The sequence below is a fragment of the Salmo salar genome, chromosome 02, assembly GCF_965601325.2.
Source record: "Salmo salar chromosome 02, fSalSal1, whole genome shotgun sequence".
Classification (NCBI taxonomy): domain Eukaryota; kingdom Metazoa; phylum Chordata; class Actinopteri; order Salmoniformes; family Salmonidae; genus Salmo; species Salmo salar.
In genome coordinates, this window is record NC_138292.1 from 55,222,187 (window position 1) to 55,240,051 (window position 17,865).

Genomic DNA, 17,865 nt, shown 5'->3' on the forward strand with positions numbered 1-17,865 from the left:
CTAATAGTAACTAACAGGAGTAGGGTGAAGGGGAGCGTAAGCTGATCCTAGATCTGTGCCAACTTCCAACCCAGAGCGTAGAAGGTTTCTATACTTCACTTACTAGAGCAAAAGACAGACAATTGATAGCCGTGATCTCATTTCACTGGCCAGCATTTCTCTCTCTCTCCACGCCAGGTTTGACCACAGCAGCTCCAGGTCTGTTGGGTGAGGGAGGCTTGATGGACTAAGATTGTCCAGACTCCAGACAGTGGTCAGGTGTAAGCACACTCACTGGCCCTCTCTCTCTCTCTCTCTCTCTCTCTCTCTCTCTCTCTCTCTCTCTCTCTCTCTCTCTTCCTTTACCTCACCTGTCTATTCCCCCTCTTCTTTCTCTCCTCTCTCTCCATTTCCCTACCTCCAATCCCATCCTCCCTCTCTCTCCCAGGTTCTCACCTTATACTACAATAAGACACACACACGCACGTTGCTATCAGCTCACTCAGTGTTCGCTAAGCTCCAGCATACTGCGCTGCTTACACCTATTCAGCCGCCGCCCCTCTGTCCCGTAATCCCCTCTTTCTTATCCCCTGCCTGTGCTCTGTGTCAATGGCATTAGCACAAAGGCATTTTCATACCCGGCAGACTCTCACCCACCAATTCAATAGAATTGGAAAGATTATTACGCCACATGTTTTTATTCTACATTCTGTCTCTCTCCCCCCCGGTTATAGGGGCCCGTCTCGCAGTTTATTGCGAATTTGCAGTGTATTACATCATGTAAAAGCACAAAAGCATCACTGTGAGTGATTCACAGGGAGAGAGAGCTAAAAACATGTTTTTACTTCCCATTTCCTCGTTTTCAACACCTTTTAGGTAGTGTTATCTTAAATACCCTGGTAAATTGCCCTTTCAAAGGCGGCAGCAACAGGAACTGTTCGCGACACATGGGAAGAGGAAGATGCTTTCACCGTTTACCAATAACCAGAGGCTTTGGCTTTGTGTTGGGTTGTGTGGGTTGACATTGCTTTGGGGGTTTCAGTAAGCGACTCAGCAGGTAGTTGCAGTATTAGCAAAGCGGTGGAGAGGTTGAATAAGTAAACAGAGGGAAAGTAGTGTGGGGGGATTATTGCTAATCCCTGCCGAGGATACATGGGCTGGGATTACACAATCTCTCCAACAGGCCCTGGAAGGTTGGGTGTGTCATCTCTCTGACAGAGAATGAAAGTTAAGATCTCTAGGCCTTGTCGTTTTATGTGTGTCTCAAGCAAGCTTGGTTGGTGAGCTACATTATCCATCAGTCCCATTGGGATTGGTAATGGAAGGTAGGTTTGACTCAACCCTTTGCTTTGGCCAATCGTGTCTTCCTCTGAGTTGCTTATAGATTTCAATTTTCTGGCTCATCTTAATACATTTCTCCACATGATCTTGAGGACAATCGCCAAGCACCTGTCAAGCCTCCGCAAAACAATGACGGCGCTGCACGTTCTGACTTCTTGACTCACTCTTCCCCCTCTCCTTCACGCAGACTTATTCTCTCACCACTGTCCCCTGAACGCTGGCTGCCAGAATGATCATGTTTATTCTGGTTTGCCATTTGGAAAAACAGCGTTTTGACATTTGAGAAGGCCTCAGAGGGGGCTAATGATGTGAGGCTATTGTGCCATCCCTCCTAGCAGCCTGTTATTTCTGTCACATGGCAGACCTAAGATGACTTGCAAAACATCCCCCTCTCCTGAGGGTTAAACAAGCTACCATGGAAACAACATTATTTCAGAGGTTTATGGCTGTCAGACCCTAGGCAACATGCTGTTAACGCTCAGAACGAGTTAGAATAAAGGACACTATCTTCAGCCATAGAGCATTATCAACAGCCCTGGGTTGTTTTTTAACCCAGGATAATACTACTATTAACATGCAGTGTGAGCCTATAATGCTGTCCCTAGTGGTTGAACCACAGGAAAGAACATCAAAATATGACATGCTGGTGGTATTCCCTGGGCAGTCTCTCCTATGTCATCAACCCGAGGGAACCTTTTTCACTAGATACCAGCTCAGATTGGTTTGATGTGGTTCAGTTTCAAGTGTTAAATGTGAGAGCAGGGCTGTTGAAAGAATGTCTGATATTTGATATCCTTACTGACCTGAAATTACATCCTTTTTTTGGTGTAATTTCTAGCACCAGCTCCCACACATTGACAGTCTTATTGTCTAGCCCTTTTGTCTTTGACTGAAATTAGCAGTCCAGCTAGCATGAACAGTGAAGAACTCAAACTCAGCAGGGCCCATTTATCTTGCTGCTGGGCGAGCTAGCCGCTAAATCGATGTGAAAGCTAAGCAGATGCTAACATGCTAATTGGATTAGGGCTAGCAAATGAGATGTCGGTGAGCGTGATGGTTTTCCTAATGGCCGAGTTAAAGCATAGAAAATATTTTTTTCCTCTGTTGATTCCACTTATTGTCGTGGTAGAAAAAAAACAATGCGTCACCATAACAACAAGTTAATTCATTCCAGGAAAGGTTTGTTGCTAGTGGGAGTTGTAGGAAATTGTTAGTCGGCATGATGACTGGATATCAGAATTTTTATTATATTTTTTTAAGTAGCTTGCTACTTAAACTGCTGGTTGCACAATCCTCCATTAAGGAATATAGGATTATCTGTTGTTCTTGCTCCTTCGACACAGCCTTTCCTGTTGGTGCATTATGGTAAGAAAGCATACAAAAGTTGCTATTGTACAGGTTATCACCTATGCTGGCGAAAGGATGAATAATATTGATACTATTGGCATCACATTACTTTGTATGATTCTGATGGGTTGAAGAGAAGGGGTCGTTTTGTGTCGAGGTCAGAGAGCGAGACGGGATAGAGGTCAGAGGTCACTGGTCCTGGAAAGCTTACCAAGGAGGAAATTAGCTGCAGCAGGAGAGGTCAGTGCACCAGGCAGCTCATTGCCAAACCTGTTCTGTCGGACTAAATCCTCTTGTTCTCACTCCCTATTGTTGTTTTTCTTAACAGGGGCAATGTAAGAAAATGTTGTTGTTTTTTGTGCTCACCTTTTACCGTTATCTTGAAAGGAATTGCTTTTACCTAGGCCTATTTATGTTTTCCTTGTTTGTGCGCGTGTCCATGCATGTGGTCCATTCTTAGTAATGTGTGCGCCCCTGTTAGCAATTAGCTGAGCTTATAGCCTCAGAGAATTATAGTAGGTTGTATAGTTTTGTCACTTGTTTGCATTACGTTTAATAAGACCTATATGAGCCCCAACTTGTTAAAACAATGAATACCATCCTCCTCAGGAGTTTTGGATAGAATTTCAAGGAAGTGCCCTTCGAGTCTGAGAACTCAACTTATGTGACTCAGCATCACCCCACTATGGTCATGCTTTCCCATGAAGTCAATCACCTTGATGATATCATTACTCAACCCTCCTCACTCACTGTAGCAGTATGATAACTCTATATTAGAGTCTGTCCTTCCTAGTGTGTGTGTTATCTGGTGAGAGTGTGACTATGAACACCTAAGCCATTTCCACTCATTGACCTCACCTTTCCAGATTTCTCTTTAGGCCTATATGACAAATATGATGAGTCTCATCCTGTCATTCCCACTAGTGTTGTCACGATACCAGACTTATGACTTCAATACCAGGTTTAGTATCACAATACTCGATACCAAAACGATAGTCGAGACCTAACGATACTCGATAACCAAAACAATGCCACAGCAAAAATAATACAGATTTCTTTCCCCAGGTTTCTCTGGTTTCCGGTCTTGAAATCACACTTTCTTAATAGAACATCCAATGATGTTGTTTTTCTATCTCCACAAAATTGCTTAAACCACATCAGCGAATCACTTGTCTTGGAAAAATTATAGAAGTGTATATTTTTGAGTGTGGTTACCCTTTTAATTCAAGTGTGCATGCACTCAGCACTGCTGTTTGTTAAGCTGTCTTTCTGTAGCGCACATGTGAGGGAGTTTGTAAAACAAATGGCTATTGGATTGATGCAAAAATTAATGGTTCTGCCAGATAGGTTACTTTGTAGTTAACTTTTAATTGAGAAGTTTTTTTGGGAAAGCCTTTCCATCATATTTATTTTATTTAACTAGGCAAGTCAATTAAGAACAAATTCTTAATTACAATAACTACCGACACAGGCCAAACCCGAAAAACGCTGGGCCAATTGTGCAACCGCCTTATGGGACTCCCAATCACGGCCATTTGCGATACAGCCTGGATTCTAACCAGGGTGTCTGTAGTGACGCCTCTAGCACTGAGATGCAGTGTCTTAGACTGCTGCGCCACTCAGGAGCCCGAAGGCGGTCATTCATTAGCTTCATTAACGGCTAGACAGTGGTAGATGTACGTGCACCGCACACACCAGATGGGCCATATCCTCTTCAGGAAGTTGCAGGGAATACGAATCACTGATGCATTCTGTTCATGTCTTATCATTAAAATCACAAAGCGAATCAAACTGAAAGTGCGAACCGCCGCATTTAACCATGGCAAGGTGACTGGGAATATGGTGGCAATCAAACAGGCGAAACGTCAGTATAGAGAGAAAGTGGAGTCACAATTCAGCGGCTCAGACACGAGACGTATGTGGCAGGGTCTACAGACAATCACGTACTACAAAAGGAAAACCAGCTCCGTCGCAGACACTGACGCCTTGCTCCCAGACAAGCGAACACTTTCTTTGCCAGCTTTGTGGATGACACAGTGCCACTGACGTGACCAGCTACGAAGGACTGTGCTCTCCTTCTCCGTGGCCGACGTAAGATATTTTAAACATGTTAACCCTCACAAGTCCGGACGGATTCTCTTGCCGCGTACTCCGAGCACCCGCAGACCAGCTGGCTGGTGTGTTTACGGACATATTCAATCTCTCCCTATCCCAGTCTACTGTCCCCACATGCTTCAAGATGTCCACCATTGTTGCTGTTCCCAAGAATGCAAAGGTAACTGAACTAAATGACTATCGCCCCGTAGCACTCAATTCTGTCATCATGAAGTGCTTTGAGAGACTAGTCAATGATCATATCACCTCCACCTTACCTGTCACCCTAGACCCCCTCCAATTTGCTTACCGCCCCAATAGAAACACAGATGATGCAATCGCCATCACACTGCACACTGCCCTATCCCATCTGGACAAGAGGAACACCTATGTAAGAATGCTGTTCATTGACTATAGCTCAGCATTCAACACCATAGTACCCTCCAAGCTCATCATTAAGCTCGTGGCCCTGGGTCTGAACCCTGCCTTGTGCAATTGGGTCCTGGACTTCCTGACGTGCCGCCCCCAGGTGGTGAAGGTAGGAAACAACTAGAGGTCGACCGATTCTGATTTTACCGCCGATACTGATTATTGGAGGACCAAAAAGGCCGATACCGATTAATCGGCCTATTTTCTTTTTTATATATATATATTTTTGGGGGGTAATTTTTATGTATGTATGTATGTATGTATGTATGTATGTATGTATGTATGTATGTATGTATGTATGTATGTATGTATGTATGTATGTAATGACAATTACAACAATACTGAATGAACAATGAACACTTATTTCAACTTAATATAATACATAAGTAAAATCTGTTTAGTCTGAAATAAATAATGAAACATGCTCAATTTGGTTTAAATAATGCAAAAGCACAGTAAAAGTGCAATATGTGCCATGTAAAAAAGCTAACGTTTAAGTTCCTTTCTCAGAACATATGAAAGCTGTTGGTTCAATATTCCCAGTTCTTCAATATTCCCAGTTAAGAAGTTTTTTTAGGTTGTAGTTATTATAGGAATTATGATGCGTCAACTATTTCTCTATACCATTTGTATTTCATATACCTTTGACTATTGGATGTTCTAATAGGCACTTTAGGCTGGCAATACTAATCTCAGGAGTTGATAGGCTTGAAGTCATAAACAGTGCTCTGTTTCAAGCATTGCTTAGAGCTTCTGGCAAACACAGTAACGTTTGAATGAATGTTTACGAGCCTGCTGCTGCCTACCACCGCTCAGTCAGACTGCTCTATCAAATATCAAAACAGACTTAAATATAATAAACGCACAAATACGAGCCTTTGGTCATTAATATGGTCAAATCCGTAAACTATACGAAAACAAAACGTTTATTCTTTCAGTGAAATACGGAACCGTTCTGTATTTTATCGAATGGGTGGCAACCCTGTCTAAATATTGTTGTTACATTGCACAACCTTCAATATTATGTCATAATAATGTAAAAGTCTGGCAAATTAGTTCGCAACGAGCCAGGCGGCCCTAACTGTTGCATGACTCTGTGTGCAATGAACGCAAGAGAAGTGACACAATTTCCCTAGTTAATATTGCCTGCAAACATTAATTTATTTTAACTAAATATGCAGGTTTAAAATATATACTTCTATGTATTGATGTTTATGGTTCGGTACATTCGTGCAATGATTGTGCTTTTTTCGAGAATGCGCTTTTGTTAAAACATCATCCGTTTGGCGAAGTAGACTGTGATTCGACGATAAATGAACAGGCACCGCATTGATTATATGCAACGCAGGACAAGCTTGTTAACCTAGTAATATCATTAACCATGTGTAGTTAACTAGTGATTATATGAAGATGTATCGTTTTTTTTTATAAGTTAAGTTTAATGCTAGCTAGCAACTTACCCTGGCTCCTTCCTGCACTCGCGTAACAGGTGGTCAGCATGCCATGCAGTTTCCTCGTGGAATGCAATGTAATCGGCCATAATCCAAAAATGCTGATTACCGATTGTTATGAAAACTTGAAATGGGCCCTAATTAGGTCGAACTCTAGAAACAACACCTCCACTTCGCTGATCCTCAACACTGGGGCCCCACAAGGTTGGATGCATTGCCCCTTCCTATACTCCCTGTTCTCCCATGACTGTGGCCAAGCATGCCTCCAACTCAATCGTCAAGTTTGCAGATGACTAAACAGTAGTAGGCTTGATTACCAACAATGATGAGACAGCCTACAGAGAGGAGGTGAGGGCTCTGGGAGTGTGGTGTCAGGAAAATATCCTCTCACTCAACGTCAACAAAACAAAGGAGATGATTGTGGACTTCAGAAAACAGCAGAGGGAGCACCCCCCGATCCACATCGCCGGGACCACAGTGGAGAAGGTGGACGTTTTTAAGGTCCTCTGCGTACACATCACCAACAAACTGAAATGGTCCACCCACACAGACAGTGTGGTGAAGAAGGCGCAACAGTGCCTCAGGAGGAAATTTGTCTTGTCACCTAAAACTCTCACAAACTTTTACAGGTGTACAATTGAGAGCATCCTGTCGGGCTGTATCACCGCCTGGTACGGCATCTGCACCATCCACAACCGCAGGGCTCTCCAAACTACCTGCCCTCCAGGAAACCTACAACACCCAATGTCACAGGAAGGCCAAGAAGATAATCAAGGACAGCAACCACCCAAGCCACTGTCTGTTCACCCCGCTATCATCCAGAAGGCGAGGTCAGTACAGATGCATCAAAGCCGGGACCGAGAGACTGCAAAACAGCTTCTATTCCAAGGCCATCAGACTGTTAAATAGCCATCACTAGCACAGAGAGGCGGCTGCCTACCTACAGACTTGAAATCATTGGCCACTTTTAATAAATGGAACACTAGTCACTTTAATAATGTTTACATATCCTGCGTTACTCATCTCATATGTGTATATACTATATTCTATTCTACTATGTCTTAGTCTATGCTGCTCTGATATTGCTCGTACATATATGTATATATTCTTAATTCTATTCCTTTTCTTAGATTTGTGTATTGGCTATATGTTGTGAAATTGTTAGATATTACTTGTCAGATATTGCTGCACTGTCGGAACTAGAAGCACAAGCATTTCGCAATCACATCTGCTAAACACGTGTATGTGACAAATAAAATGTGATTTGATTTGACATTCCTCCATTCTTTTCCTTCATTAAACCAACTTCTCCTGCAGAGGCACAGAGAGCAGCGTTTAGCAGCCAAGACCAATCCATAACAATCTGTCAGTCTGCTGAAATCATGCATTATTTATTGAGGGAAGGAAGCTGATCTCAGATCAGCGGCTCTCTGTCTGTAGCTGTGAGCGGGAGAACAGCAGAGTAGAAATTATACTGACCTAAGAGCAGCACTTTGACCACACCTTGTGTTTAGCCTACAGGTATGTGCATGTTTGCCTGTGTCTGCTTGTATGTGTATTGTTAACTCGTGCGCATAATGTAGGGCTGCACAATATGTGAAAATAATCAAATTGCCATGTTTTTGTTAACCAAATATTGAGATTTGTGATTTTAGTTGCGATTTAGTTCGAAACACTTTGGTGAACTGTTGGAATCAGAATCAGAAACCTAATTTAATTTCTATGGTTGGTGTTTGGCATGGCAACTAATGGAAAAAACAGGTAGAGTAAAAGTTGTTGTGACAGGGTAGGAACCAAAGTGTTGGTCAGTATCCCAGGGGACCCTTGTTACATTAATGTTGTAAAAGAAAATCAGCCTCTTGCGACATGTCAATATTGCAATTTAATTGTGCAGCCCTAGTGCACGGTATGCATGCAACGGTTGAGGTGGCAGGTAGCCTAGTGGTTAGAGCTTTGGACCAGTAACCGAAAGTTTGCTAGATCGAATCCCTAAGCTGACAAGGTAAAAATCTGTTCTGCCCCTGAGCAATGCAGTCTAGGCTTATTAATTGGATGAGCACTCTCTCCGTGACTTCTCTTGTGACTGTAAGTGGGATACTGTTCCTAGGCCGTCATTGTGAATAAGAATTTGTTCTTAACTGACTTGCCTACTTAATTAAAGGTTAAATGGAAAAAATGGAAGAAAAAAAAACTGTTAAACTGTGCTTGTGTGTGCATGCTGGAGGGCCATAGTAGGTGTCCATTTCACCTTCGGAAGACTTGCTCTCTCCAAAACCATTGCTCAATGTCTGGACTTATCTAAATATGGCACTTGCATTGCTCTCAATGCTCTATCATGCACCCCCTCTTATCTCTTTCTGAAACACAGTTTTTTAAATGTAAATCCACATTTGCATTGATGCTAATGGCAAGGCTTTCCACCACTGTTTTGTTAACCATTTCCCGTTGAAAAATGTTAATCGTGCAATTCAAGCGCTGGCCTAATCAAGCGTTACACGAGAACAGATCCATTATGTAGCCTAGGCTGCTGTCAGACAACCCCTTTGAAGTTAACTACAGTCGTAATGTAATAACCGTCAAACGGGTTTGAAGTGGTAATGGCTTTCACTGTCATGTTGTAAAGGTCATGTTTCAACCGTGTCACTGTCTTTAAATGGCTGAATATTGAGGGGGTTGTGTTGGTTGCAGTTCTAGACTATCTCTCATACAGAATAAGTTAAACCGTGTTTTTGTCCTAGGCACTGAGATAGGCCTATATCTTTAGGCCTAATACCCTTCTTCCCATAAGTGAGGCCTTAGGCCTACTACATCATCATTGTGCGACGTGTGATTGAGCTGCCCCTGCTCATCGACTCACTGGTTTCATTGAAGTAGGACCATTTGCCCAGAGGCCTACAGTATATGCTGACATGAGGTCAGTTTTGCTTTCTCCCTTCTAAATGATTAAGGCTATGAATAGAGGAGGGTAAGCTGATCTTAGATCTGTGTTTACATGTAACTTCTAGAGCTGTTCCGTTGGTCACTTCCAGAGATGTCACCTGACAACTAGGGCTGATAACAAGCACAAGTGTCTAAACAGTACCTTGTTAACCTGGCTTCCAAAGCGATCTCCATCCCTTTTAGTTTGTACCATAGACGAAACCCAGTCTAGGCTTATTAATTGGATGAGCACTCTCTCCGTGACTTCTCTTGTGACTGTAAGTGGGATACTGTGGTCATGTGACGCACGCAGTCGTAGCGTCTTAGCCTAGTGGAAACATCACCATTCGCCTTGTTACATCACTCGGAGACCATTGCCCAGGGTCTATTGCTATAATAATGGTTAAATGATCATTGAACCATGTAAAGGTATACAGTTAAAGGATAAAGCCTAGGAAGCTTGAGATAAGGACAGACTATATTCGTTAAAGGATAGCACAAACATAACTGTTTATGCTATCATGCCAAGGGTATGGTTGTCATTCCAGTATGACTATCCTACCTATAGGCTAAAGGTAGCCTGTGTTTGATCCATTCTACACAGTTGAATACCCAGTATGGATTCCCCATCCATTGTTTAATCACTTGCTTGCCATTATTTCCAAAACAACGTCTCTTGTTTATGGTCAATGACACTAGCAGTCATAAGACAAGCCTGTGTTGTGCGTTGTCATGTGTGGGCTGGATGATGACCTCACCGTTTGCTCTCTATCGACATCCAGACCAAGGGTCATATTTATTTTTTATTTTATTTCACCTTTATTTAACCATGTAGGCAAGTTGAGAACAAGTTCTCATTTACATTTGCGACCTGGCCAAGATAAAGCAAGCCGTTTGACACATACAACAACACAGAGTTACACATGGTGTAAAACAAACATACAGTCAATAATATAGTAGAAAAATAAGTCTATATACAAAGTGAGCAAATGAGGTGAGATAAGGGAGGTAAAGGCAAAAAAGGCCATGGTGGCAAAGTAAATACAATATAGCAAGTAAAACACTGGAATGGTAGATTTGTAGTGGAATATGGTGCAAAGGAGCAAAATAAATACAGTAGGGGAAGAGGTAGTAGTTCGGGCTAAATTATAGATGGGCTATGTACAGGTGCAGTAATCTGTGAGCTGCTCTGACAGCTGGTGCTTAAAGCTAGTGAGGAAGATAAGTGTTTCCAGTTTTAGAGATTTTTGTAGTTCGTTCCAGTCATTGGCAGCAGAGAACTGGAAGGAGAGACGGCCGAAGGAGGAATTGGCTTTGGGGGTGACCAGAGAGATATACCTGCTGGAGCGCGTGCTACAGTTGGGTGCTGCTATGGTGACTAGCGAGCTGAGATAAGGGGGAACTGTGGGTTTGGCGACGAGTATGAAGCGAGGGCCAGCCAACGAGAGCGTACAGGTCGCAGTGGTGGGTAGTATATGGGGCTTTGGTGACAAAACGGATGGTACTGTGATAGACTGCATCCAATTTATTGAGTAAGGTATTGGAGGCTATTTTGTATATGACATCGCCGAAGTCGAGGATCGGTAGGATGGTCAGTTTTACGAGGGTATGTTTGGCAGCATGAGTGAAAGATGCTTTGTTGTGAAATAGGAAGCCAATTCTAGATTCAACTTTGGATTGGAGATGTTTGATGTGAGTCTGGAAGGAGAGTTTACAGTCTAACCAGACACCTAGGTATTTGTAGTTGTCCACATATTCTAAATCAGAACCGTCCAGGGCGGGCAGGTGCAGGCAGCGATCGGTTGAGGAGCATGCATTTAGTTTTACTTGTATTTAAGAGCAGTTGGAGGCCACAGAAGGCGAGTTGTATGGCATTGAAGCTCGTCTGGAGGGTAGTTAACACAGTGTCTAAAGAAGGACCAGAAATATACAGAATGGTGTCGTCTGCGTAGAGGTGGATCAGAGAATCACCAGCAGCAAGAGCGACATCATTGATGTATACAGAGAAAAGAGTCGGCCCAAGAATTGAACCCTGTGGCATATGATGAACCAGCTAGACACCAGTCCCAAATGTCACTCTGTCCCACACTGTTCAATCCATTCCCAGAATTACAGCTTTGAGATTAAGCCTAGATGGAACAGTCTCGTTATGTGGATATTTTGGTCCCTCATAGCTTGTTGTGAAAGTGCTTGTTCCCGTTTTGTGGCAAGCACAGAGAGTACACTCCATCCCACTTTGTTTCTATTACCGTCAACAAGCTTCAAACAAGTTCCACTTTCTCCTTTATAAAGGATTTATTTATCTTCAAATAATTAGTCAGGCATTTTATGTATTGCTCTGAGGGGTGTGTGTGTGAGCATGTGAGAGAAAGACCCAGAAAAGGAGGAATAGTGTGTCACCCACACATTTGAATGCTTTCATATGATGTGTGTGTGTGTGTGTGTGTGTGTGTTAGTCTCTCACCTGGTGGTGTCACAGTGGGGTTATAATCACTATGTGTGGGTGGGGTTATCGGCCTGCTGGGAAGGCTGACGCTGAACAAGCACAGATAGACACAGCATGGCATTCTGTCAGCCTCTACCCGCTCAACCTTTTCTCTCCCACTCACTCCGTCTGGGAATGGGAAACGGTGATTTCATATTCAGATAACCATGCAGTCATCTATTCATCCATATAGCCATGCATTCATGTCAACTTGGTAACTTCCAGGAAAGCCTGCATTGATTTTGACGACTCTACCATTCCCTGTCTTCGTTTATTAGGCTACCTTCTAATCTTCCTTGCTTCTTGTATTCTTGTGATATTGTAGACTCTTACGATCGATTCAGTGCCATTTTATAGGGATCGCCTTGTGATTTTGCTCCCATTTGATCATTGCTATAGTAGCCATGATTTCAGCATTAGCCACCCAGAGACTAGGACATAGTATCGGCCTCCAGAGTGTTATTGTAGGTTCTCTTTCACCAGCCCTGCAAGCCAGCTGGTCCCTCAGTGTGGTGGAAATGCTTGTCAGGACACTGTGGGTTTCCTGTAAGAGCTGTGTTGGACTCATCCCCTATAAAGGACAGGGCTCAGCCAGGGGAAGTCTTTAAGGGCTTAATTAAATTTCCCCTCATTGATTTGGCCCTGCTTTCAATAAGGATATTATAGGGGCCTTCTCATAGGAATCGGCTACTGTAACTGCTTGATTAACTTTTTGTTAATTGCTTAGTGATACGCCTTCTTGTCCTGCTATTGGAGTAGGTTCCTTCTCCAAACCTCGATTTAACACTCTAATGCCCATTGTTGAAACCATTCTTTGTTCTGGCTGAGTTGAGGTTGTTCGATAATGACACACTATGGGGACATCGTGGATTAAATCGCCTACATGTCTATCATTGCCCTCCTGTTTGTGTAGGTTCATGTGTTTGTATTTGCGTAGGGCTGTGTGTGGTCAATAATATTAATACCCATTTAACGCCATATACTCTGTTTGTAGTTGGGAGTTTGTTTGGCGACGATACAGTATGGGGATGTGTGTAACCTTTGCCCTCTCCCTGTCTATCTCCCTAGGCTCTGACCCAGCAGGAGCACTGCGATGGCCAGCTGCGACAGTAGCCATGCAGACACCGCCAAAGCTCCTCCTCCCTCAGCCTCACGGCCGCCAGCCATGCCCAAGCTCCACGTCCAGGGCTCGCTGTCCCGGAAGTCCATCACCATCCACTTCTCGCCCCTGGGCGAGGAGGAGGAGGAGGAAGAGGAGCTCTATGCGGCAGTTGTGTCCTCTCCTCTTCCCCCTGCTGGACCCATAAAGGACCCAGCCATTGTGACGGCCCTGGAGGCCAGCGAGGATCTGATCCTTGATGGAGCCGGGTTGGACTCTGAGGCTCAGGCTGCAGTTCTGCCTATGTTGTCCTCAACTGGTCCTCAAAGCTCCATCACCTCCACATTACCCTCTGAACTGAAAAGCTCCTCTCCTTCCCCTACCACCACCTCCAAATCCACCTCCAAGTCTAGCGACAAACCTTTCTTCAGCCTGGTCAAGTCTCTATCCTCTGACATCATTGAGCCTTCTGAAAATGTCTCCATCTCCCCCACTTCCGTGCGCCACCGCCACCTGATGAAAACCCTGGTCAAGTCACTCTCTGACACCTGCCAGGAATCCCCCCCTTCCTCCTCCTCCTCGCCCTACCGCCTCTCGGACTCCCGCCTCAACCTGCACCTCTTCAAGCAGTTCACGCAGTCCCGTGCCCCAGTAGGCGTCGTTGCCGGGGGTGACTCCAAGACTGCCCCCTCCTCGACGCTCACCTCCCCAGACAGCCGCAACTTCTTTAAGGCGTCCGTGGAGGCGAGCATCGAGGACACTAAGCGCCGTTTCTCCGAGGCCATCTACGAGCCTCTCCAGCTGTTCAATAAGATCATGGAGGACAAGAGTGGAGGCATTGGCAGCAGTGCCTTTCGGTCAAAAGCGCACTTGTCCAGTGCTTCGGAGCTCACCTGCCTGGCCTCCCTCAACAACGGCCAACCGGAGAGAAACAACAACTACAGCATCAAGGAGGAGGAAACCGGGGACGACTGGGAGTCCGAGGGAACCGGAAACGGAGCCAGCTCTCCAAATCCCACCTCTGACACCAGAAGTCCTAAAATGTCTTCCACCGCTTCCGCCTCTCTCAGCCTGGACAAGTGCTCCATGTCAGGCCTGGCCAAGCTGGAGGATGAGGACTTCTGCATCCTGTCTAGTGAGGACTTTGAGGATATCGAGGGGGATTATGGAGACACAACAGACAATACATGTAGCCAAGTCAAACTGCCGCCTAGTGGCAGTCCGGAACTATGCAGTAACGACAAGTCAGAGGGAGAAGATCTGCCATCCAGCATTCCACACTACACCCTGATCATCATCACAGCGCTGGTCTACGGGTACTTCGTGTTGCCCCTGCCCACCTACGTTGGGGGTATGCTGCTGGGAGTGGGACTAGGGTTCATGCTAGCTATCGCTGTGGTGTGGTTGGCCGGACCCAAGCCTTCTGGCAATCGCACCAGACATCCCAGACACCAGGGGAAGCTGAGGAACATGGCCCAGCTGGGCATCAAAGAGCCAAGCATCTTCAAGGTGAGGAACTCCATGATCTTCTAACCCCTCTTCAGGGACCCCCAGATGTTTCACAATTGAGTTGTACCCTGGAACTACCACTCCTGATTCACTAAACGAGGGCTTAATGATTAGTTGAGAAGTGGAATCAGTAGTGCTAGCTCTGGAATAGAGCAAATTCATTGGACAGGCTGGGGATCGCTGAGGAGAGGTTTGAAATCACTGTAAAACCAATTAACTGAAGATATGCGAAAAATCTATGGTCACACGAATAGGCAGTGGTGCTGAACACAGCCCCAAAAATGAAAGATTCATAAGACCATGTTATTATTACTTAGCTAATGGCCAGATTTCTGTTCGTTAACAATGAGACCTGCTGTGGTAAGGTATCACGTTGAACTTTCCCAATACTTGTGTTATCAGAGAAAAGCTGCTTTAGACCGACCATTAGAGATCGATTTCTCAAGGTTGACCTGTAATTCAATAGCCTTGATCCCATTGGTGTTCATTGTACATTTTTAAGAAGAAGCCGGGTGACCATCTTGTAGCCTGGTCTTAATTGCGACGAATTATTATTTTAGCTCCTGCTGTGCAGTACTGTTTTCATAAAAGCACCTTAAAATATGTCCAATGTTCTCAGATTTTTCAGAAGTCCCAGCTGGAGGATTTCCTCCCTACTTATTCCCTCCTAATTCCAGGAATCCTCCAACTGGGACTTCTTAAAAAGCTGTGAACTTTGGGAATTATGCAACCCTAATTTTAAGGGCACCATGAAGTAGGCCTAGATCAGGTATCTTTTATTACTGACTGATCACCTACATGTAACTGCCAAACTAAAGGACACACCACCAAAGTGTCTTAATAGGGCGTTGGGCCAACATGAGCCACCAGAACAGTTTCAATGCACCTTGGCATAGATTCTACAAGTCTGGAACTCTATTGGAGGGATGCAACACCATTCTTACAGGAGAAATTCCATCATTTGGTGTTTTATTGGTGCCGCTCCAGAATCTCCCATAAGTGTTGGGTTGAGATCTGCTGACTGAGACGCACACAGACACCTATGCTCCTTTGAAACCCCTCTTTCAAAGTCACTGAGATCTCGTCTAGATATTGTAGCCAAAATAATGGGCAAAAGGGGATTTTTATATGTGACACTAAGCATGATGGGACGTTAATTTCTTAATTAACTCAGGAACCTCACCTGTGTTGGCAGCACCTGCTTTAAATGTACTTTATCCTTCATTTACTCAAGTTTCCTTTATTTTGGCAGTTTACCTGTACAACGTTTCAGCACCCATCATGATCTGTGACTGGCTTAAAGTCATACTCTAGGATTTTAGCAATGAGGCCATGTATCTACTTTCCCAGAGTCAGATGAACTAGTGGATACCATTTATATGTCTGTGTCCAGTATGAAGGAAGTTAGAGGTAGTTTTGCGAACCAATGCTAACTAACGTTAGCGCAATGACTTGAAGTGTATGGGTATCTGCTAGCATCCTGTCACAGCCTCTTATATTATCCTCTTCTAGTCTCCTGACTAGTCTCTCCTCTAGACAAATACAGACGACTATTGTGACAGCCCACATAAAGTGCCATTCAGAGAAGAAATACGCCTATTTGAGCATTAAATGAGATCGTCCACGCTTCGACTCTCTCACCGCTTTGATGTCAGAGGGAACAAAAGAGCGAGGCTCCGAGGCAAATATACCTCATCCTCCATTGTTAGCGCTAATAGACAATAAATTACCTGAGGGAAGCCAGCAGTGCATTTAGCAGCATTAGCACTCAAATGGATCAGACAGACCATAGCCACTGTGGCTGTATATCATACTCAAAGCCTGTTAGCCTACTTTCTCTTCACTGCTAATGCCCTCCATAGCTTGCCAAGCAGTAGCAGACCCTGTGGTAGAGTGGTCACCCCATATCTCGTGGCCCTCCTCCCAAATGATGTCACCTCTGGACTGTCAACGAAAGCCAGTCGGTCAGTCACAATATAATGGAGAGGGTTCACTGTCTTGTTTGACCCCCACATATTGGAAAGCTGATGATAACATCACCAGCAGGCAGCACACAAACACATTAACTGTCAGGCTTTACTGTCCTGGGCTTGGCCTTGTCAGTCAAAGGGACAGTGAATGGTGGTGTTATGGATACAAAGGGGATAGGCTTTGTTCAGGACTAATATGAGAATTTGGTGACAAGTGTCTTCTCTCTCGCTCTTTCTGTCTCTCGCTCTCTTTCTCTCTTATTCTCTCACATGGCCCTCTCTGTCTCCTACTCTCTTTTTTCTGTCTTTATTTCTGTCATTCTCTCCCATCTCCCTCTCTTCATGTCTAGCTGTGGGAGCAATAGAACCAGCACATCTAGGCCGATATCAAGTTTCCTGCAGGAGACTTGTTGTGTCTGTGATGGCAAAGCTCTAGGGGCCGTCGTGATCTCTGTGAAGAGGAAGGGGCGAGATGAGACTGGAGGGTTGTTGCATCCTAAATGGCACCCTATTCCCTAATATAGTGCACTACTTCAGACTCAGCCGACGAGGAGGCAGCACGTTACTAGATGACTGCTGTCGCGATTTTACTATCCTCTTCAATCTACTGCCGTCGGATTAGGATTTTTATTAGGGGTTCAAGGCTAAACCAGTGGTGCAATATTTCTCTACACATGTTGGAATTAAAGAACGTGAACACTGGTGGTAAAAGCGATGATAGCCACTAGGAGCAACCAGTTTCAATCATCACTATACCTAACCCACAGTGCAGACCGTCAGGGTTGTGGTCAAGTCGTGGATTGTTGTGTGTTTGAATCTGTGATGGCATCACCGTTCTTTTGAAGGTTAAGCATTTTAGAAGTTACTGGTCCCGTCTGTGGCACATAGGGCATGTCCAGGGATTTAGACCGACTTTCCACCCCTTAGATTTGATTAGGCCTAGTAGTTTAATGAACCTGTTGGTAGCAGTGACATTAGAAGAGACACACACACACACACACAGGATGCAGTCTAAGCCAGCATAAGTAATTTAGGAGGAAAATACAGCTAGATAAATCAACACAGTTCATTTTCTACCATAAAGTTTTATAATTGACCTCAACACCAAATATGTTTGGAAGCTATTTTTCAAAAACAAATTATGACTTTTTGACCCACCCACTACATCATTTTGGTCTAACTACAAACATGGGTTGACAAAAAGACTGGGTTTTCATTTTAATACATATTGCCTGTTCATAA

General features: G+C 44.3%; 1 protein-coding gene across 4 annotated transcripts in view; it reads left to right on the top strand.

The window, feature by feature from the left end:
* Positions 1 to 17,865, top strand: part of LOC106588447 (testis-expressed protein 2) — a 68,511-nt gene that overhangs the window by 22,373 nt on the left and 28,273 nt on the right. For 2 of the 4 annotated variants that reach the window (XM_014177481.3, XM_014177491.3), the window contains exons 3-4: positions 178 to 260; positions 13,114 to 14,653. In XM_014177481.3, the coding sequence (XP_014032956.1) occupies positions 13,139 to 14,653 (1,515 nt within the window). In that variant the 5' untranslated portion in view covers positions 178 to 260; positions 13,114 to 13,138. The remainder of the gene's footprint in view (positions 1 to 177; positions 261 to 13,113; positions 14,654 to 17,865) is intronic. The other 2 variants (XM_014177461.3, XM_014177471.3) reach the window with 1 other exon arrangement.